Raw genomic sequence first — 21490 nt, forward strand, 5'->3', positions numbered from 1 at the left:
TTTTAAAAATTATTTTTAATATCAACACATCAAAATGGTTTACAAACATTAAAAAAATTTAATTTTTTTAAAAATATTTTTGAAATGCTAAAATAAATAAATAGTGCAGAAATCGGCTTAAACTCAATTCTCTCCTTTTATGCGTTTCATGCAATTAAAAAATTATTTTTTTAAAAAAAATACTACCCGATCACATCACCAATTTTTTAATTGTTTTTAGCAAAGTGATCTATAATTTGGTGGTCAAACAACTTAAGAGATTAAACTGAAGGAGACGTAGCTAATTTGTCACTTGATTGGGAGTTTGACCATCAAATTATATTATCAATTCGACTAGTTGGATTTGAATTTAACACATGGACAAATCTTTAGATGAGATAAAATACAATTAAAGTTGTCAAAAAAATCTCTTAAACACTAAAAAGATAGATTTAAATACCAAAAATATTCAATAAATAACTAGAAAACAATCAATTGAAAAAAAAGTAAAAATCTGAAATTAACAAGGAAAAAAAATCTAAAATATAGGTAAAAACTTCAAAGGTAATTTTTGAGGATTTAAAGTGGAATTTAGCAAGAATGTAGCGAATGAATTTGGAACGTGAAAGAAAGCTCAATAAAAGTTCAATTTTTTGTAGAGATTCAATTGTAAAATTTGAATCCAATTCAATAATCAAATAAAAATTTGAATTGTTTTAAGTCAAACTATTTGTTTAAACAGCTTCTTAGACTGTTTTTATTTATCAATCTAATCCACAAAGTTCTTGGCTAATTGCTCGAGTCATAGTGGTTATGGAATACATCACAGTCTGGTGAGGTTCTGGTCCTGTGATCTCCAGTGGACCTCAAAATCATAGTACTTTTCAACGACTCCCTGTCCGCCATTTTTATTTTGCATCGAAAGGAAATATTCTTGAAAGACCATTTCTCCAACAACTTCACCAGTTCACCTCCCTGGTCTCATAACAACTCCATTCAGTCTATCTTTATATACAGAGCATGGAGTGCACATGCATCCAAAATCTTCATCCTCAATATCCTAGACTTCCAGTATATTCCTATACACGCACATTGAGATGTTCAAGGAACCATCAGCTTCCATTCTACTGGCATTGCTAATTGCTTTAGCACATCAAGCAGCAATCTGCGCTGCGGTTGACCCTGTAGCAGCAACCGGAGAAGAACCAATCCTTGACTTATATATGCATGACATTCTCGGTGGCAGCAACCCAACAGCAAGGCCAATAACCGGCTTGCTGGGTAACATATACAGTGGCCAAGTGCCCTTCGCAAGGCCAATAGGGTTTGTCCCGCCAAACGGTGTAGCCATCCCAAATGCCAATGGCGTCATTCCGACTGTAAATGGCATAAACGGTATCCCACTAGGAACTGGTTTAGCTGGCACTACTTTTGCAGGACAACCAAATGGTCAGAACCTCAATGGCAATCCTCAAACCCAATTAGGACCTGATGGGTTAGGACTTGGCTTTGGAACGATAACTGTTATAGATGATATACTAACCTCTAGTCCGGAACTGGGATCACAGTCTGTAGGCAAAGCTCAAGGTGTATATGTGGCAAGTTCAGCAGACGGGAGCACTCAGATGATGGCATTTACAGCTATGTTTGAAGGAGGTGAGTACGGTGATAGCATCAACTTTTATGGCACGTACAAGATCGGAAGCACCATGTCACGTCTGTCAGTTACCGGTGGCACTGGTAAATTCAAGAATGCTAGGGGTTTTGCAGAGGTCCGATCGCTTATACCTTCTGGTCAACATTTCATAGATGGTGCTGAGACATTGCTAAGGTTCACAGTCCATCTAAGCTACTAAGAATTTGTGAAATTTGAAGAACATGTTCGAGTTGTTTGTCTTAAAGTGTTTGTGAGCAAGGCGTCATGATTTTCTGTCAAAATTTATCAAGTCAAAGACATTTTATGTATTTCCATCAATATTTCTTTTTGCAATTCTATTTGAAAAATCTTTGCAAGCGTGCTCTAGGGATTTGATGGCATATAGAGGACAGTTTTCACGTATTCATAAGAAGTCCCTCCCCAGTTATGTGTAGCAATAAACCAACAACGACTTCGATGGATATCCTACTGAGGTAAACATATTGTCCTCAACAACAGATGCAAGGTTCTGTGTTTGATACAAGGATATATATTTCAAGCCAGAGGGGAAATAATAGCTGGAAAATAATATTCATGTAACATCCAACTAATAAAGAACTTATGCCAGAAGAATTTTAAAGGAAAAGAAAAGCTAAAAATAATATTCATAAAACAATCCAACTAATAAAGAACCTCTGCCATAAGAATTTTAAAGTTCATCGGCTTTCATTCCAACACGGTGGTTAAAATTGTACATGTCATTCAAGTATCCTGAGGTTCATCAGCTCTTACTTCAATGTTCCTGTTAATATTGTACAAGCCGGTGAGACATGTCTTTCTGCTTGTTGATGGACTAGAACCTTTCATCCCTCTCCAACATTGCCACAGGAGGAAAAGGAGCTTTAAAAGAAAGAACATATTACAGCACATACGTGGAATGTTAGCTATAATAACAAAGCTAAAATAAGAATATTTTTTCTCATACTTCGAGAAAATTTCTCAACAATCACCCACTCCAGATCTAACCTTAGGAGGCTTCAACTGAACAACTATCTCCTCTTTGCACCAACTCCACCATGTAACCATGAAGCATGACACAAAAACTCTAAAAAGGTATTGAGCACCTGATCATGATTCCAAAGATTGTATCTTATGCAGATTTTTTTTTAATGAATAATATGCAGATACGTTAGAGAATAACTGACAATGGCTCATAGAGTTTTCGATGCGGATCAAAGGTTGAGGGAAGATTCTATTTTACAATCGAACATAAGCATGGAATTTGTCAGAGTGATTGTTAGCAAATTTACTGTCGACCTTTCCAAGAGACAGGATTTGGTAAGTAAATAATCTGCAAAACATTTTGATCAATGCAGAAAAGAATGTACAAAGCGTTATACAGGTTCACTTGAAATGAAGTCCAAAAGAGCTACAAACAGTATAAACAAGCACTAACATATTATCCTGTTATCCGCACTCTGGGCAGCAGAAATTTTCATCTTTGGCATAAAAATGGTCCAACTAGCATGAAAAGGCTTGCTAATATGGTTTCCCTGTAATGGGGGCCCTGGAAGAGAGAGTTCAGAGTAAGAACAAACTCGCATAACACCAATCATTTACCACCAGTATCTACCTAAAACTAAATCAGTTGAGGGCAAAAGATTAACGATTTCGAATGGGTGTAATGTGATCAAATAAATTTTGTTAGTGGAACATGATGTTGAAGAACCTATTGTACATCAGACTCCATTACTGCGTATTAGCTATACTAATAAAGAAAATGAAGATATACCTAAAACAGAATGACTTGAACTTCCCATATGGCTATAACTAACACACTCCAACAACTTCAACATCTCTGAAGCCTCGCAACCACTCCATCTCAGTCTGCTCATATCCTTCTATTTAAAGAGCTTTAACTACAAATCAGTTGCAAACTCCTTCAAGATTATTTCATCTACAAAATCTGTTAAGACTCCCACGAACATTAACTACAAAAAATCACAAGATGTTCAAGCTATCTTCTCCATGTTTTTTCATCGTAGTGCTAATTGCTACCCTACACACAGTAACATGTGTGGCTGCCATCAACCCAGCACCGGCTGGAGAAGAACCTGCTCTTGAGTTGTACATGCATGACATTCTAGGGGGCAGTAACCCTACGGCACGGCCAATCACTGGCTTGCTAGGGAATATATATAGTGGTCAAGTACCCTTTGCAAGGCCATTAGGATTCAATCCTCCAAACGGAGTGGCCATCCCCAATGCCAATGGTGCCCTTCCAACTGTTAATGGTCTCAATGGCATTCCACTAGGAACTGGCTTGTCTGGTACAACTTTTGCAAGTCAGAATCCAAATGGTCAGATCCAAACCCAACTTGGACCAGACGGATTGGGGCTAGGCTTTGGAACAATCACTGTCATTGATGACATTTTGACCAACAGCCCTGAGTTAGGGTCGCAGCAACTGGGAAAAGCTCAAGGAGTTTATGTGGCTAGTTCTGCAGATGGGACCACACAGATGATGGCATTTACAGCCATGTTCGAAGGGGGAGAATTTGGTGATGCCCTGAATTTTTATGGAATATACAAGATTGGTAGCACAATGTCACGTTTGTCAGTGACCGGGGGAACAGGCAAGTTTAAGAATGCTATCGGATTTGCTGAAATCCGAGGACTTATCCCATCAGGTCAAGTAGGCACCGATGGTGCACAGACATTACTAAGGATCACTGTCCATTTGAAATACTAAAAATACAATTGGATTAAATGCTGGTTTGTTGTGTGAAATTAATGTGTTCATGGTTTGTGGTTTCTCTTGGTTAACGGGCTCTCATACTGCCAGATGTATCAGATGTTGCAACTGAAATGGTGTGAATATGGAAAAAAATCTTGATTGATTTTCCCTGCGAATATAAAAGATTTTCTACTTCAGCATCTGTATATCACCAAAAAAGCTATACAAATTGCAAAACAAGAACATAAACCATTAAAATGACACTTTTATCTGTGTTCAATAGAGACATCTGAATCCGACCTGTTAGCTGGGGGTATAAATCTAAAGAAAAACTCTACAAAGTCCAGGCTTTTCTGAAAGACCAAGCTTATGTTTGCGACAACAAAAATAAAAAGGGAATTCATGAACTTTCTTTACTGACTGAGTGCCTCAGGAAAAAGTAATGGTAATATGCCAGATTTCACACTAAGAAGTATCAAATCAGCTTATTTTCTCAATAATTTAATAATTCCTTTATGAGCAATTGCAGCAAACCAGAGATTAGGATCGTCGCAGTATAAGTTTTAAACAGAAAATTAGCATCCCTCTCCCCCAAAGGGAGGGGAAGCGGACAAACAGTCCCAGCCAACATTTTAGAATCTACACAAGATGCAGAAGCTCATTTTTTCTAGAAAACTGTGAATAAGTGGTCAGATTATTGCCTGATACAAAAGATGTATTGTGGCTAAAGTAGTAAAGATCGATCAATTCTCTATGATCACTATAAAAAGCTCAAAATCCGACATACCATCTTCATATATAGAGCTCCTCCAGCGCCATCACAATTCACAGGCTGGTAATCTTTAAACGAGAAGATACAGAAGCTTGATCAAGATTATACAGGGAATCGATAAAGTGCATTCGCAGTGAAGCTGGACCGTTGGCCATGTCCATTCCCATCTCTCCAGCAATACCAAATATGGACAATGCTGAAGCTGTTGCTTCTAAAGCATGCAACGGATCGACAGCAACAAATGCAGCAATGAGGGCAGTGACAGCACATCCTGTTGCTGTGATCTTTTGCATCATGGGAACTCCATTATGAGTACCAACAACTTGGTGGCCATATGTAATGATATCAACAGCCCCTGATACTGCGATTATGGCACCACTTGATTGAGCCAAGGTCTTTGCTGCTTCCATTGCATCCATTGACTCATGAGAGCTATCTACACCCTTGAAAATGAAACTCAATCATGAAGCTGAAACGAACATAAAACCCCCAAAAGGAATTGAAAGAAAAACTAGGACTCCCATGTTGTAATAATCCAATAAAAACAATTTCAAGCATGGTAATTCTAGTTTTGCAATTTTCACAATGGTGCTGAATTGATATTTTATAAATTCACGTGTAAGGAAAAATCCAATACCTTAGTGGCTCCAACAGAAGCCTTTGAAAGAGCAATAATCTCGGACCCATTTCCTCTAATAACACTAGGCCTCAAACCCACAAGCTCCAAACAAGCCTTTAACCGGAAACCAGAAGCTCCAGCAGCAACAGGGTCAAGAACCCAGGGTTATATTATGAGCATATACTCCCGATATTTTCTTTTAATTTACACATTTTTATTTTTTTATCTTACAAGTTATATTTTCTTACTAGAAAAAAATAATTTTTATTTTTATAAATAGAAAATGCAAATACAAATTATTTATATCATATATAAAATAAAATATTTAAAAATAAATTACAATAATTTCTTTAAATATTATAAAAATATAGCTGCTATTTAAAACAAATAAACTAAACAATTTAAATATAATAGAGAGAGGTCATTAATTTAAATATAAAAAAATAGTGCAAAGTAAAAAAAATATATATAAAAAAGGTGTTAGTTAAAACTTCAAAAAAAATCAAAATTAAAAAGATAAAAAAAAAAGAGGTCAAGTTTTCGATCATCATGACTAGAAAATCAAGATTTGAGTTGAGAATTCTAAAAATTCATTTCCATCTAAAGTACCTAAAAAATATGATTAGAATATAAATAAATCAATTTTTCAATTCAAAACATTTCTAAATAGATCCAAAAATACAAAGTTAGACAAAAAAATTATTTCTAAATTTAAACCTATTTTTTTACATCGGGATAAATAGTAAAAACATCTTAATAAAATTCTTTTCATCAAATTAAATTTATTAACATAAAAAACAAGTTCTTTTATTATTGGAATGTGAACATCCGATAACATTTTCTTTTCTCTCTTAAACTAGAAACTTAAAAATAAATAAAAATTCAGACTATAATATATAATTTTAGAACTAAAATAATTAAAATAAAAACAAAAAAAAATCTTGAGGTATTTTTTTTTCTCAGAAGGCACTGAATGAACAATACCATGTAAAAAAAAAATACAATTTCCCCTCACATTTCATCTTAGTCCTTTTATTTTCAATTTTTTATAAATATATTTTTTTATAAAATTAAAAATCAACTCACCCTTATTTTTTTAAAGCAAAATAACAAAATCAAAGAAAAAAACTTAAATAACAAGAGTAAAAAAATTTTGAATAGCAAAAAAAAAAAAACAAAAAATTACTATCATAATTAACAATGTTTTCACATGTATATACAATGAAAACACTATACCTTTTAAATTTTTGCTGATGATTCCAGTTTTTTTCTAGTAATGTATTTCAAGTTTTAAGATTGGTACAAGCGTGGTGAGTTAGAAGAGGAAGCAAATCTTTCTGAACTCAGATCGATTATAACCAAAAACAAGTTGGAGCCTCCCCAAAAAAGGATTAAAGTTAAGTAGTTCTATTAATAAAATGTTTCTTAATAAACATTTTAAGCATAGTTTTAAAACAAGGTTAGGGCTGGTGGGTCGATTCAGGACCCGGCCAACCCGAGACTGAAACCGGGCTAGATTGAAGAAAAAATAGAAGAAGAAAAAACTCGGTGAAACCTTGCGGGTTAACCCAATTAAAAACCTTGTTGTAACCTATTCACTTTTAATGATATTGTTTTGATTTAAAAAAAAAATAACCTGGATAGCCCGGTCAAAACCTAAAATTTAAGTTTTGAACCGAGTCAAGTCTAAAAACTATTATCTTAAGTTAGGAATTTCACAGTGATATTTTACTGGTTATTTTCTATGATTTATTTAAAGATATAAAGAAACAGAGAGCCAAAAGTAGGGAAGAAATAATTATTTAGATATATTTTTATCACCAAAACTTTTAAATAAACCCCAAAAGGTAACTAAATAGAATGCCAGCAACGAGGCTATTCAATTCAAATGGGGATTTCTTGAAGATTTAACCTTATAAAACCTTAATAAAACTAAGCTATTTATAAACTGAAATTGCGTGCAATAATCAAACAAGCTCTTCCTGTTTCCCAGGAACCGAAACCCCGGACGCACAACACAGGCCCACTTCACTTCCTTCAAATATAAAAATACCATAAAAAAAAAAATACCATATAAATCGAACAGATTCACGGACGAAAGAAAGCCCTTCCATTTCCAAGAAAATGCAAATCCCACAACAACCACCACCACCGCCCTCCTCCTCCACAAATGACAACACCAAAACCACACTCTTCATCATCCTAACCACCTCCTTTTTCTCCCTCCTCTTCATCTTCACCCTCTCCTCTTACTCCTTCAACACCTCCTCCTTATCCACCCATGGCCGGCCCGACCCGTATCTCTTCCCAAACCGCCAACCCACTTTCACAAAAATCCCTTCTGATCCAACCCCACCCTCCATCGCCTACTTGATATCCGGGTCCAAGGGTGATTTGGATCGGGTCCTTAGACTTTTATATGCCACTTACCACCCGAAAAACCAATACTTGCTCCACCTGGACCTCTCTGCTCCACAAACCGATCGTGATCAATTAGCTCTTAGTGTCCAATCAGTGCCTATTTTTAAAGCTGCACAGAATGTGAATGTGATCGGGAAGGCTAATTTTGCTTACCCAAAAGGGTCTTCTACCATTTCAGCCACACTTCATGGCGCTGCTATATTGTTGAGGTTGCCAAAGAAATGGGATTGGTTTGTTAATCTTGGTGCTGCTGATTATCCACTTGTTACTCCAGATGGTAAACGTTTTAAACTTTTTTGGTGGCATTTGTGTTTTCTTTTTTCAATTATTTTTAGTTTTGTTCTTGGATTATATGATGTGGGCTTTTGTTGGTTTTGAAATTAAAGTTCTTGTCTTTGTTTTTGTGGGTTTTGTAGATCTTCTTCACATTTTATCATATTTGCCTAAAGATCTCAACTTTGTCAATCACTCGAGTTACATTGGCTGGAGAGAGTATGTGAAACTGACTTTTAAGACATACTGGCTGTTTTTGGTGTCATGTTAATGTGGTTGGTTTTGTTAAGGATTTATAAGTTGCATGTGGTGGTTTTGCAGGTCTAGACAATTGAAGCCAATAATTGTTGATCCGGGGCTTTACTTGTCGGAGAAATCTGAGATGTTTTATGCTACTCAAAAGCGAGATTTGCCTAATTCTTTCAGGCTTTTTACAGGTGTGTTTTCTTCTATTGTTTTGATTGTTCTTTTAGATGCGTTTTGCACTGAGCTAATACATATGCTGTTTGTCATGGACAAAGAAGAGATATTTCAGTGTAGCATGCTTACTGAATGCCTATGAACTAGTTTGAACTGGGAACAAGCATGGTATAGCTTGAATTAGTGCGGAATAGCAGATTAGAAGCAAAATTTGTAGTTAACCAGATGAGTTAGATTATGAAAATTTGATGGTTTTGCATAATATTCCAAGGAAGTTATTGATTATACTTCGTTGTTCTCCAGTTTTTCCTTGCCCATTTTTGTCATTGAGAAAGTTTTATTGCTCAGTAGCATGGTCAGGCAATGTAAGCTGCACTCTTATAAATTCTCAGGATAACTCCTCCATATCCCAATCAAATATTGTGTGCCGTGATGTGTGAAATGGACTAGATAAGTTGTGACTAGAAGTTCAGTTTTAGCATTAGCCTGGAGGTGTAAGGTTATAGGATTCTTTCAGGGAAAAAGAAGCACAGTCTCATCTCGCTGTTTGATGTGGTTAGACTTAGAGAGAATTTAACTTTGTAGAATCCTGATTAAGGGAAGAATAATCCTCTTGTCTCTGTTCTTTGATGGAGAGTTATACAGAGAGCCATCAACTTGATTACTTTAATATTTTAGTGGTAGTAGAACCTAGTCAAGCTCAGATCATCATGCTCCTTATTGAAAACTGGAATAGCGCACTGAATACTTTGATATGATACTCTTATCAAGGATTCTCAACCATTGATTTCAGGGCCTCACAATTGATTACTGAGATTCATTTATGTTGTATTCCACCAAATTTGTTTTGTGAAACAAATACTTCCCCAATTGAAATTGGTTGAAAACTTATCAAAGATTCTCAACCATTGATTTCTAGTTATACTTTTCTGACTAGCAAACCAGTGATGACTCCAATTTCCTCATTGCTAACTCACCTGTTGTGGTGTAGTATAGAAAACCTACAATTTTCCATCGACCTAGTGGATACTCTAAGTTTGATGGATTCTGTCTACTCTTATTAGATGGGAAAACTTTGGTTAATAATAACCAAAATGCTAGTTGCTAGGTGAATTTGCAATATCTGAAGATGGAATAAAAACTACAAGATCTTTTTAGTTTCTCCCTAACATTGTTGATTCCTCAGTTGATGCCAATGGGGAATTAGTTTGATGTGTCATTTATATGAAGAGTTTTGCAAGAGGATTAGTTCAACTATCAAGAGTTTTGAGTGAATTGGCAGTCTTAAGTTTAACCAGTTTGGAGATTTAAACTGATTATTTTGTGGATAGAAGGCGTGTCAATAAAACTTTTTTGTCGAGTAAGAGAATCAATAGGATCATAAAAAAAAAAGAACTGTCTAAAATCTCCAGGAACTAGCTTGGAGATTGGGTTTTTTTGTGCAGATGAACCCAATAATTGCTTGTATGTTTTTGAAAAGAAGGGAGTGGAAAGGGATAAGAAATGAAAAGGAAGGTAGTATAAAAGAGCAAAGAGAAAGTCGTAGCTCAAAATATTAATTTTGGAACCCCATATAATTGTAAAATTCAATAGTTTGGACATGGTCAAATTTTTCTCTTTATGGAGCTTAGTGATCTTCCTCAAGTCATGCTTCTTGCTATGAAGTTTATTTACTGCTCTCTTTTACAAAAGCATTATATCCTAGCATGAGCTTGGGCGGGGCCAAATGACCATGAAATAATTCTCCCTTTAATTTGAAAGTCTTTTGCTTGTTGGACAAACAATTTTTTTTTTTCCCATCAACTTAAGCGTTTATTTTCCCTGCAGGAACTTCATTTTCCTTTGTAAGTCGTAATTTGATAGAGCACTGCATCTTGGGTGTGGACAACCTTCCGAGGATCCTAATGATGTATTTATCAAATACACCTTCATCCCTAATCAATTATTTGCCAACAGTCATATGCAATTCTCGTCAGTTCAATAGGACTGTCATAAACCATAACTTGCAATATGTAGCCTTTGAGAAGCCTTCTAAGAAGGTGCCCCGCACACTTAATTCTAGTGAATTTGATGCAATGATTCAGAGTGGAGCAGCCTTTGCCACTCAATTCAAGTTAGATGATCCTGTACTCGATCGCATTGACCAAGATGTTTTGGGACGAAATCCTGGTGAAGTGGTGCCTGGTGGTTGGTGCTTGGGTGGTGAGCCTGGAAATATAACATGCTCAGCTTGGGGTGATGCTGATATTCTGAGGCCTGGCACTGGGGCAGCAAGACTTGAAAAACTAATTGTTAGATTGCTGTCAAATGGTGAATTTCACTCTCGTCAATGTATAGTTGAATGACCTCAACCCTCATTCACATGGAAACAAATAGAACACCAAGTAAAAGGGAGTAATATAGAAAAAAGAGGAGGGTGACAAAATGAGAGACCAACCTTTGCCATGTTAAAATCTTGTAAAAAAAGTGTAATTCAATCTGATGATTTTTTGAGAAATGATTACTTTTTTTGTGGTTCTCTTAGCTGATATATGTTAAAGAGTGAAATTACAATTCATCAGGTGTTGGAGTTGACCCCAATGTTAGCAAAAATACGTAGCTGTTGATGATATTTACATTGCTCTAGTGGAAGATACTTCTACGAGAACCAAGTCCAATAGTGACACTATTTCAAGGACTGGTCGTGACAGAGGCTTGTTCATGGAGATGCTCTGCATAGACTCAGCTAATTGATCGTAAGCTGATGCTCCTAAGTGTGCTTGCTTTTCGTTGCTCATTTAAATTGCCTTGGAGATGATGACTCTAGTTAATGATGGTGGACTGCTTGTGCAACACCAGGTGTGTTACTTCCTGTAGAGACTTCCATTGCCCTTTTTAATTGAGGAATCTGCAGAGTAAAATGTAGCAACCTTCCAGGAAGAATTTTTTGATGAGGCTACCAACCAACGAAAAATCATTTCGTTTCTTCATTTTTATAAGAATATCCGTGTTCTTGGAGATCATGTCATACATACCTCAAACACCAAAAACCAAACAAATTCAAATTTTAAGAAATCACTTATGATTTTTTTTTATATATATATATATATATATATATATATATATATATATATATATATATAAAAGGAAAAGATGCCGTTTTCAGCACTGTAGCTACACTATTCATAATAGTAGCGCAACTCTTTCGTTAATTTTTTAAATTTCACCCGAAGAAATCACTGAAATCCAATACAATGCCACAGAACGGAGAGCTACAAAGCAGATTATTACAACCTACTAGAACCGACCACCTTAAAAATTTTCTGGGCTGTCATCCAGCTGTTTCTCATCTTCAATCTCTACCTCCAAAATTTCCTGGAAACAAGAGATCATCAGAAGGCATGACCGAACGAGTACCGTATCATTTCTTTATTATTATTTCTCAATTGCTATAAATAAACTTACAGGGATTCTCTGCTTCAAGTAGTTGCCAATTCTAGCAAGAACCATGGAACGTTCGTGCCAAAACCTACCTTTGAGACTGATCACCACAAACGGTCCATCCAATTCCGCAAGCTCAACTTGTCCTGGTTACATGTTCAATTTTACATCCTTAAACCACATTACAGAGAGAGTATATCAGTAGAGAAATCAAGCCCATGTGTACCTTAGGAGTCACCTGTTATGCCCACTGAAGTGTCAAAAATCTGTCCAAGCTGCAAAAACAGACACGCATCCTGCTATTTTAAACTAGCCAAACTCATACAGACAAGAGAAAAACAAAGAAAGTCTGATCCCAGAAAGATCACTATACTTGCCTCGGCTCGAGCATCAACCAACACCTGTTTAACATTCTCTTCAGTCAAATCAAGTGGAGGCACTGGCACACCTGCAGCAGCAGCTGTTATTGTTGTTAATGGTGATGATTTTCTATTTGGTCTCTGTACTCGTGGCAGCATTAACAGTTTAGGTGCTGCCAGCCTTCTCCTCATTAGTCTTACTGGGTGGTCTGATCTGATATTGGCATAGACACTGTAAGTGCAAGGAGAGAGGAGCGGTGATGTTCTTTCTGGTACGTGGTAACAGTGACTGCGAAGAAACATCACCTCTGTTGACATCTTAATTTGCCTGTGTTTCAACCTTGCTTGATCTTGTTGCGGGATGTAATCTTGATCGAAGAGAGTTGTGATAAAATGGATTTGGATAGCTTCGCTGTTGTGGACATTTCCCGACCACTCGCACACATTTGGGTGGCTTCTACGATGCTTTGGTTAAAATTCCTTTAGATGCTTTTTTTTTCATTATTATAATATATAACGATAATTATTATTATTTTTAGATCATTTTTAGAGCAATATGAACCGTTCAATATAAACTTCATTTTAAGTTATTTCCTCATTTAAGGTGAATATGAAAAATTTTCATTTCGAATTACTCGATTTTTCCTTTATTCAATTTGGAGTTTTTTTTTTTCTTTCATTTGAATTATTTTACCTCATTAATATTTTTTACCTACAATATTAAAAAATTTATAATTAAATATTATCCAAAATTAGACCCAACGAAAAGTTTTTACTAATTAGATAAAAAAAATTACAAGTACAGTAGTTTTAAGATTTATAAATAAAAAGATAACAAATTAATAAAATATCACATTGTCAAAAAAAAATTACCATATTACCAGAATTACTCAAATTATATTCTGAATAATTATTTAAATTATCGGTTGTACAAAAAATTTAAAAACTAACTATTCAAATTTGTTTTTAAATGTTTGGAGTTAGGATGGTGGTTTAAAGTATTTTTATTTAGAAATATATTAAAATAATATTTTTTATTTTTTAAAAATTAATTTTAAAATAAAATATTTTTAAAAAACAAGTTCACCCGCATTTCTAAACGGGCGTTCCACAACACCCTCTTCAATTCCAGCTTTATCATTTATCCCTGAATCCACTGAACATAGTTTTGCCATAATCTGCTGGGATAGAGAACAATAATGAGGTCCTGGTACTTTTCTAGTGTGCGCCTTTGGATCGAGGGCCTAGCTTGTGATGACCAAACAGCAAAACAGAGCATACCACTCGTTTCATGTAAATTTGAGTCACAAAAATAATGGTGGAAGTGTCAATTTCTTACTCATAACAAAGGATGTAACTCTGCATCCTGAAAAAAATATACAGAATTTCCAAGTCTCAACTGAATTCTCTAATATAATTGTCTTCCAAATGTCTCAATTATCGCACAACATAACTTGCACCTGACCTAGGATGGGGTCTTGGTATGGATATGACTATCTCATGGAGCTGCATGGCACATAATTTGCTCTTCTTCATTAACTATCTTTTTTCTAATAACTAATGCTGTCCAACATCCGCAGGCAACTGTGCTCCATTATGGCTGCCCGAAAACTATTTCTCTTGATTCCCAACTCATTAGAAGAAGCCAAAAAAAGTGGCAACAGCAAAAACAAGAAACAGCACTCCACCCAAGTAGCCAACCTGGTTGAAAAGGCAGGGTGAGTTGCATAGAATACAGAATATGAGTTGAGATGTTTTATAATAACCCATTATACATGGTGGCGGCTCTCACCAGCTTTTCTGAAATGTAGTTTGCAAGAAAGGCTCCGCCTAGAATGGCAATGGATGTTGCAACCAGGTGCCCAGCAATGGCTCCAGTTGCCACACCCCATGGAGACTGCAGAAAGGGAAAAGGGGAAGCAATGCTGTGATTGATTCTCAGCTATGAAGAGAATAGCTATATCATATGGTCAACGGTTCATGAAATCACACCTGCGCAGCACCAAGAGCAATTGTTGCAAGCATTGAGCGATCTCCCCATTCCTAGAAGCAATTACAATTTGGTGAAGCTGGAAACTTTCGGTTCATTAAATAATGCCTTCTAACATTCACTGTCTCACAGTGAAGTTGCCAATAAGATATGACAGCATGAAAATGAAAATCTTCGACTGTATCCAAATGTTTATGCTGCAATTTTAATAACAATAGCGAGGTGCAATTGGAGTTTCGAGAGCTAACATTTCATGCAAAAACCATACAGAGGACCACGTTTAAATTCTCCCTATCAAGGGCCCTTTTAGTGAGACCAAAATGCCATTAGGAAAAAGAAATTCTTACTATTAAACTTGAAAAAAGAAGATAAAAGTATGGATGCTTACAGCAAAGAAGACAAGGCTGAATGACTTCCACACAATCTCAAATGGATTGGTGAGCGGTTTTGAGACCTGTAGTCATTAAGAAAGTATCTGCTGCGATGAATTTTAGGGAAACACCATATGAAACAAATTCCAAGAACACAAAGCAAAATCTCCCAAAATCATCAAACAAGAATAACCATGCCTGTGCCTTTTGCAACTCACTCTGAATGAATGAACTGAATATATTCCCCAAAAGCTCAGGCTTCTGAGTTACAAGATTACCTTTTCTTTCACAAGCTCCTCAGCTTCAGCATATTCATCAAGTTCAGGACAACTTTTGTCACCAGTCTTAGCGTCCTTTGATGGAAGATCCCACGCATCTTTTATTGATTTTAGCCCAAAGAACATGAGAAGAGTTACTGCTGCATATTCTCCAATTGGCAGGGCTGTTCATGGGCTAACAAGATAAGACACATGTTTCTGTTTCACTAAAGTCATTAATAAAGAACACAAGCAAGTCAGCTAAGTGGACAGTTACCAAGAAAATAGCTTACTTGTTTGGAACTGAGCAGGCACTGAATTAAATATTCGTCCAATTACCACTGACAAGATTGTCATAAGTGAAAGAGCACCCATTGATCCCAGAAGAACCTGGTCAATGATTTGAGAGATTAAAAGAAAAATTTAGTCACCAAAGAAAGCATTAACTGATATGGGATCATCATATCTAAATACTATAATACATATCTGCAATGAACGACCAGCAATCTTAACTTGAAAATGACTACTTCTATTTGCTGATTATAAATGAATGACAATGCCAATAAGTTCCCACTTGTTAGTTTCTCATTTTTCAAATTCTTTGTGGGAGTAAGCTGCAAGCTTCTAAGGGTTTTCAGATTTTTATTCACCCCCATGGAATAAAACTATCACATTTATGACCCACATTTAAGAAAATTGAACCAGAACATAACATAAGCAATCCTGAATTAATAGGGGTTGAAAGTTCAGGAGAAACGTACCAATCCTTTCTCATATTGCATGGCCAAGAGTGCAGCAATAAAAAATGTCTGTCAATACATGAGAGAGTTAATTTTAGGCTCCAGAAATTTGGAAGTGCAGATAATTAGTCAACTTCAGCAAGCAAATGGGTTCACATTGTAGGAAACAAAATCCTCAAATAAGTAAAACATATCCCAGTTGGACCTGGACTGTCTCTATTTTCACACATCAGCTAAAAGAATCTAACTCATCAGTCTGTACCACTCCTGATCACCATTCTGCTTATGTTTGAATCATGCCTTCAATTAAATTAGAAAAACAAAAGGTTCTTCATAGAATAAGATTTCCACCATTCATTTGTTAATGTGAACCTGTAAACAGAAAAACAAACTGGATATTTCTGTCGTATTCATTACTCATGAAGACTACAAGATCAAATCCAATGAATCTATCTCACCAGCCGGAGCTAATGAGGTCATAATGAATAGCAGATTGGCAGTTATCAGGCCTGGCTGCTGGAATGCAGATCAAGCAAAAGGGCATTAGAGCTTGGGGTGCCACAAGCATGGAAATGTGCAAAGTTAAACATCAATTACTTATTTAATTTTTTGACAATTCAAAGGCATTTGTAGCACATATTTGTTACACTTTAAAGGTTGCCACTGACTGCTGAAAAACATCCAGAGTGTACACTTTTTTTATCATTTGTTCTCATTTACCTATGGTTGCAACCAAATTACAGTTGGCTTTCCTTTGCTCTTCAATTTGGAAAATTGATGTGATAAAAAATTATTTCCTCTGTCTATATTTTTTTATACCTAACCATTTTGGGAGGCTCCAAAAGTTTGTTCGCTTTAATTTTGTATAGAAGTTCATAAGATTTCTGCCATTTTCTTGAATGAATGTAAACAGTAGTAAGAAGTTCCCCTACAATGTTGAACGAGCAGATAATGGAAGAGAAATCTGGAGATAGTAGTGGTTATTTGGTCAGCAAAAATCATGTAAGACAAAGCAATTGTAATCAACTTGAAAAGAGCAACAGTTAAAGCATGCCAGAAGTATCCTTAAGCCCTTAGTATGTTAATAAATAGCTTGATATTTTGCTTTAATTCACAAGAAATTTGAGCAATTGGATTGCATGCTTTAGGTCATACTTCATGTTTCATTTCCCTGGGAAGATTTTGTACTCCCCAAGTCCTCTACATTTTTCCCTTAGGGCAAGATTTGAATAAGAAAAAAGCTTTTTTGACAAACCTCTACCAAGAGAAAAGGTAAAATGAATACTTTGAAAAAGTCAAGCCATCTAGCCATTGTGTGCAGAACTTCAATAAAGTAAAGGAGATGATGAACTGAACAGAGTAAATTAGAAAACATATATCAAAAAAAGTCTCACGGACATAGAATTAGTTGGCACTTGAAGAGAAAAGTTTTAACTGTAAACTGGTTACCTTGTCCCCTATTTCAGAAACAAATATTAATGTGAATGCAGCAGTCAATCCTGACTTGGCGATTGCTGCTAAAATTGATGAAGGCCCACCTCTCACGAAAGCAATAAGTGAAAATACCAAAGTACATCCAAGTAGCACAATAGCTATAGATAGAGGATAAGGAATTTTGCTGGGTGCTTTTACACTGCAAATCATGAAAGAATTATGAGTGACGTCTTACTTAAAATATGTCCATCCTAGGCCTCTGGCAATTTAGACTTCAGATGCACTGACTAGATTTTTAAGATCATCAATGTTAAACAAATTCAGAAACAGCCGGTTGACTGATGAGTGTTGTTGAACCAAAAAAAAAGAGTTTGGGTTTGAAATCTAATGACTAGCAAAATTGCAAGTAGGTATATTCCCAGAAGATTTTTTTCTTATTGATGTCAACAGCATGTGATTTGCATAAAGAATAACAGAGGAGGTGTGGACATCTTTTCTTCATATTTCTGACAGTGAATGACCACTTTAGCTTCCTAGAGGTGGGAAAGAGGGGTTTGAATCATACAGTACCAACAGAAAATCTTCATAAATCAGATTTAGATAACTTCTTCAACTGAAAACGGTTGCCGGCTCCACTTTAAAGAGTAACTATGTAATAGAAACACTCAAGGATTCTCCTTCCATTTGTGCATGCAAATGTTGCTAAATACAAAATCACTCATCATAGATGTCTATATGAAGTTGGCAGTGCCATAAAAACTGGATATCTCCAGAAGAGAAATTTATAGTGCATCATAATGGCTTAAACAACACAAATGTTTACCAGATTGTAGCTTTATAAGAATCAGTATTTCTTCATATCACTTACATTTCAGGTAAGTTATCACCAGGTGGACCATTGACAAAACTTTTCTGGTTGTCTAGTTCCTCCTTGCCTTCATAGCCCCCAGATCCTATACCAACATTGGATGCTTGTGCTCTGAATGTGCCGGATCTGGAATTCAACTTTGAGATCTCTCTGCGTCTTACTATTAAAGAACATGTTACCCACTAACTCAACACCAAAATAACTGACAATAGAAATGATGTAAATACATACAAAAGAAATAAAAATATATTAACAAGATGCATGGCAATTTTTAGTGGTACAAGCATCAACGAAGAATGCTTCTCCATGAACTACTTTAAAACCCAAAGGGGGCACTCAATAGCCTCCACAATTATACCTCGATATTATTTCAGCCTGACCGTATGAGTTGGAGAGTTTTACTTAATAGCACACAATGCACAGGAGACAAAACATGAACATTGAAGCACATTCATGTTACAATAGGGTCTAGCTAGTTGGAATCTTTACATTTTATCATTCATTCAGATGAACAAAACCATCAAATATTCATGATTGATGGAGCCATTCAATTGCAACTCCACACCCTTTATGTTCCAGCATTTATTCATACACCCACCCTTTAATCCCAGCAAACATCCAAAAAACAAGACAATAAAAACAACAGAATAAACCCAGTATCCCCAAGCTAAGTTCTTATCCTCTACCTCATCCTAAGATAAAAGCTTTGCACAATCTAAGCTATTTTTGTTTCTTAACCTAATTAAGCTCCACTAAAATTCACTGTGTATCCATTCTCCTAGGTATACCAGCTAAACTATTTAGCGCAGCAAGTAAGCCAAAATTCCACTTTATAACACTTAATTGGTAACACACATTTGAAAAAGAACAGAAACTACCAGTCAAGTAAGTAGATTTATCATTTCCTCTTAACAAAGATTCAATTTTTTAAGCACGAAGGGATACGGAAATGAATAAACAGAAAAGCTTACACGAAGTTGAAATGGGTTTTCTAGAAATGCCAGCAAAACATGGTAATGAATCCACCAAAGGCAGTAATGGAGGTTTGGTGCTGCTACCACTTGAAGTTAGTGGTGTTTTTGAAAGGGTCAGTCCCTGCATCTTTTACACCTTTTCTTCAAAAAAAAATTTCACAGACTCATATTAGCTCCTCTAGTCTTCGATGGAGATTGGTTTATATATGCGAAGCTTCTTCATTCCTTCTACCGCTGTAATCAGTGTAACGGTAAAAACTTTCAGCTGAATTTTTGTTTCTGTGTTTTTACAGGGTGGACGTTGTACTGTATGCCACGTGTCTAATAAGATAAAATGATAAATTTTATCACAAAACGACGACGTTGGATATCCAGGCTTTATTTATTTCGGCTAAAGAGTCTGAACTCTGAATGGAATAGGCCTAGTGGTCCAGTCTTTTCAAGTTCTAGCTCGATTGAGGAAAGCCCATTGGTCTTGATAAATTTCGATGTGGGCTCTACTTTAATTTTGATTATGTTAGATTTATTACTAATTCATACATTAATAAATTTGAATTATGTTGGGTACAATAGGGATTTTTTCACCATTTGAGGGTATTTTTGAATAATTCATATTCTAATTGAGATTTATTTTTTTTTTCCTAGAACCGTGGTCTTAAAACATATCTTCATTTCAATTAGATGCATTCAAGAAAAAAGAAAATTTGAGAATTGATTGACTAAATTCTTATTTAATATTACAGATTATTTTTTAAAATGTTTTTTTTAAATATATTAAAATATTTTTTTATTTTTTAAAATTTATTTTTAACATTAGTATATCAAAATATTTTTAACATTAGTTGCGTCAAGAATGACTTTGAATACAGGAGGAAGCCCGCGGGACATGAGGAGGACATAAATTGAGGACCATGGTACTTGGGCCCCAGTCATCATGGATCTCTTGAAAGTTATAAGGTGGCCGAGTCCATTGGGCTATATGCCAGTAGTTGTGTGGGCAGGCAGGCCACCGGAGACCTAAAGCACTTTGATACAAACGGAATTTTTCTTAATATTCCTTTTCCCTTTATTTCAACGTGATAAGCCCTCTTTAATCAAATTTAAAAGTGCCCAAGTCTTGTAGGATTTTAAAAAAAAAATAAAAGCGAAAATTTTGGTAAATATGTATTAATTAATTATAATATTCAGGGTTTGAGTTGAATTCAACTCTTAATTATAGTTCTTCGATGGATACTTAAAACCCAATCAAGTTATGTTCAGGTATGAAATTTATATCCTCATATTGGTTGAGTAATTATTTTGAATTTTAATTTAGGTATTAATAAAAAAAACCCTCAATTGTCTTCTTTGGCTAGGACACATCAGGGAGAGTTTGAAAATATTATAATAACTGCTTTTAAAGTATATTTTGTATCAAAATATATTAAAATAATATATTTTTAAATTTTTTTATATCAACACATCAAAATAATTTTAAAAATATAAAAACAATCTTAAATATTTTTTTATAAAAAAAAATGGTTTGAAATGCAATTTCCGATAAAGGTTATATAACTAATAAGATGGGTTTAGTTTCAAATATTAAAGTTAACATTTGGTAATTACATCCGTGCAGCACCAGAGAAATGAGTCCAAGTCTTCTGAAAAACGAAAACAGAGGCAATTCATTGAATCTCTAGAGCGTTTAGAATTGATATTTAACATGTTTTTCATAAGAATTAGGTTTTTTTATTTTAAATTAAAATTTGTAGAATTTTTAAATTTTTTAATATATTAATATAAAAAATAATATTAATTTAATACATTTCAAAACAAAATAATATTTTATTAAAAAAAATCTCCATTGCATTTACAAATATCATTTTTATGTTCTAGCTTTTCAGTGATTCTCATTAATAGCACGTGACTCTCGCGTTCATGAAAGAAAGAGCACGACAACCCCCATCTCCTTACCCACCTGTCATCATCCCAAATGGGTAACGCGCAATGGGTGGACCCCTTCTATGCACATGCAAAAGGGTCCCACAAAAACAAATCAAAGGGCTCAGAATCATACCATTTGTACTTGTGTCATTACAGTTTAACTGTATTTTTTTAATTTAAATTATTTTTTATTTTTAAAATGTCTCAATATTAAAAATAATTTTTATAAAATAAAAAATAGTATTTTAATATATTTTGAAGTAAAAAAATTTAAAAACAACTTCTACTTTACTATTA

General features: G+C 35.0%; 6 protein-coding genes across 8 annotated transcripts; 3 read left to right on the forward strand and 3 right to left on the reverse strand.

The window, feature by feature from the left end:
• Window positions 1–1015: 1015 nt before the first annotated feature.
• On the forward strand, window positions 1016–1954 carry LOC133698730 (dirigent protein 18-like). The gene has a single exon (XM_062121767.1). It carries the CDS (start codon window positions 1077–1079, stop codon window positions 1833–1835), a length of 759 nt encoding a protein of 252 aa, XP_061977751.1. The 5' UTR covers window positions 1016–1076; the 3' UTR covers window positions 1836–1954.
• A 1579-nt stretch (window positions 1955–3533) lies between these two features.
• LOC133698740 (dirigent protein 16-like) lies at window positions 3534–4549 on the forward strand. The gene has a single exon (XM_062121777.1). It carries the CDS (start codon window positions 3624–3626, stop codon window positions 4365–4367), a length of 744 nt encoding a protein of 247 aa, XP_061977761.1. The 5' UTR covers window positions 3534–3623; the 3' UTR covers window positions 4368–4549.
• Window positions 4550–4837: 288 nt separating this feature from the next.
• Window positions 4838–5908, reverse strand: LOC133682348 (hydroxyethylthiazole kinase-like; the record flags this gene model as incomplete). The annotated part of the gene is made up of 2 exons (XM_062105653.1): window positions 4838–5567; window positions 5762–5908. Coding segments are annotated over 2 exons (537 nt in total), but the record flags the coding sequence as incomplete, so codon positions are not given.
• Window positions 5909–7809: 1901 nt separating this feature from the next.
• On the forward strand, window positions 7810–11378 carry LOC133680854 (beta-glucuronosyltransferase GlcAT14A). Its single transcript, XM_062103866.1, has 4 exons — window positions 7810–8441; window positions 8581–8656; window positions 8759–8874; window positions 10685–11378. The coding sequence occupies exons 1-4, from the start codon at window positions 7868–7870 to the stop codon at window positions 11200–11202; spliced, it is 1284 nt and encodes a 427-aa protein (XP_061959850.1). The 5' UTR covers window positions 7810–7867; the 3' UTR covers window positions 11203–11378.
• A 661-nt stretch (window positions 11379–12039) lies between these two features.
• On the reverse strand, window positions 12040–13116 carry LOC133680855 (uncharacterized). Of its 2 annotated transcripts, none has more exons than XM_062103868.1 (4): window positions 12655–13116; window positions 12516–12573; window positions 12302–12423; window positions 12040–12211 (listed from the first exon to the last, which is right to left on the reverse strand). In XM_062103868.1, the coding sequence occupies exons 1-4, from the start codon at window positions 12952–12954 to the stop codon at window positions 12149–12151; spliced, it is 543 nt and encodes a 180-aa protein (XP_061959852.1). In that variant the 5' UTR covers window positions 12955–13116; the 3' UTR covers window positions 12040–12148. The 2 variants fall into 2 exon arrangements, with proteins under 2 accessions (XP_061959852.1, XP_061959853.1); XM_062103869.1 differs by having other exon boundaries at window positions 12516–12552; window positions 12655–13113.
• An 833-nt stretch (window positions 13117–13949) lies between these two features.
• Window positions 13950–19481, reverse strand: LOC133683716 (protein PAM71-homolog, chloroplastic-like). Of its 2 annotated transcripts, none has more exons than XM_062106794.1 (10): window positions 19268–19481; window positions 18297–18456; window positions 17444–17627; window positions 16016–16063; window positions 15548–15644; window positions 15276–15439; window positions 15015–15080; window positions 14629–14705; window positions 14429–14533; window positions 13950–14337 (listed from the first exon to the last, which is right to left on the reverse strand). In XM_062106794.1, the coding sequence occupies exons 1-9, from the start codon at window positions 19395–19397 to the stop codon at window positions 14467–14469; spliced, it is 993 nt and encodes a 330-aa protein (XP_061962778.1). In that variant the 5' UTR covers window positions 19398–19481; the 3' UTR covers window positions 13950–14337; window positions 14429–14466. The 2 variants fall into 2 exon arrangements, with proteins under 2 accessions (XP_061962778.1, XP_061962777.1); XM_062106793.1 differs by having other exon boundaries at window positions 14629–14679; window positions 19268–19476.
• Between the last annotated feature and the right edge of the window lie 2009 nt (window positions 19482–21490).

The sequence above is a fragment of the Populus nigra genome, chromosome 1, assembly GCF_951802175.1.
Source record: "Populus nigra chromosome 1, ddPopNigr1.1, whole genome shotgun sequence".
Taxonomy (NCBI): domain Eukaryota; kingdom Viridiplantae; phylum Streptophyta; class Magnoliopsida; order Malpighiales; family Salicaceae; genus Populus; species Populus nigra.

Excerpts from the sequence above, each read along its gene's own strand:
- LOC133683716 (XM_062106793.1), bottom strand. The coding sequence starts at position 19,397 with ATGCAGGGACTGACCCTTTCAAAAACACCACTAACTTCAAGTGGTAGC. Across the intron at positions 16,064-17,443 it reads TTTCTGAAATAGGGGACAAG|ACATTTTTTATTGCTGCACT; the intron begins GTAACCAGTTTA and ends ATGTATTGACAG. Across the intron at positions 15,645-16,015 it reads TGCAATATGAGAAAGGATTG|GTTCTTCTGGGATCAATGGG; the intron begins GTACGTTTCTCC and ends ATCATTGACCAG.
- LOC133680855 (XM_062103868.1), bottom strand. The coding sequence starts at position 12,954 with ATGTCAACAGAGGTGATGTTTCTTCGCAGTCACTGTTACCACGTACCA. Across the intron at positions 12,424-12,515 it reads CACTTCAGTGGGCATAACAG|GACAAGTTGAGCTTGCGGAA; the intron begins GTGACTCCTAAG and ends ACATGTAACCAG. Across the intron at positions 12,212-12,301 it reads ACTTGAAGCAGAGAATCCCT|GAAATTTTGGAGGTAGAGAT; the intron begins GTAAGTTTATTT and ends TCTTGTTTCCAG.
- LOC133698740 (XM_062121777.1), top strand. The coding sequence starts at position 3,624 with ATGTTCAAGCTATCTTCTCCATGTTTTTTCATCGTAGTGCTAATTGCT.
- LOC133680854 (XM_062103866.1), top strand. The coding sequence starts at position 7,868 with ATGCAAATCCCACAACAACCACCACCACCGCCCTCCTCCTCCACAAAT. Across the intron at positions 8,442-8,580 it reads TCCACTTGTTACTCCAGATG|ATCTTCTTCACATTTTATCA; the intron begins GTAAACGTTTTA and ends TGGGTTTTGTAG. Across the intron at positions 8,875-10,684 it reads TTCTTTCAGGCTTTTTACAG|GAACTTCATTTTCCTTTGTA; the intron begins GTGTGTTTTCTT and ends TTTTCCCTGCAG.
- LOC133698730 (XM_062121767.1), top strand. The coding sequence starts at position 1,077 with ATGTTCAAGGAACCATCAGCTTCCATTCTACTGGCATTGCTAATTGCT.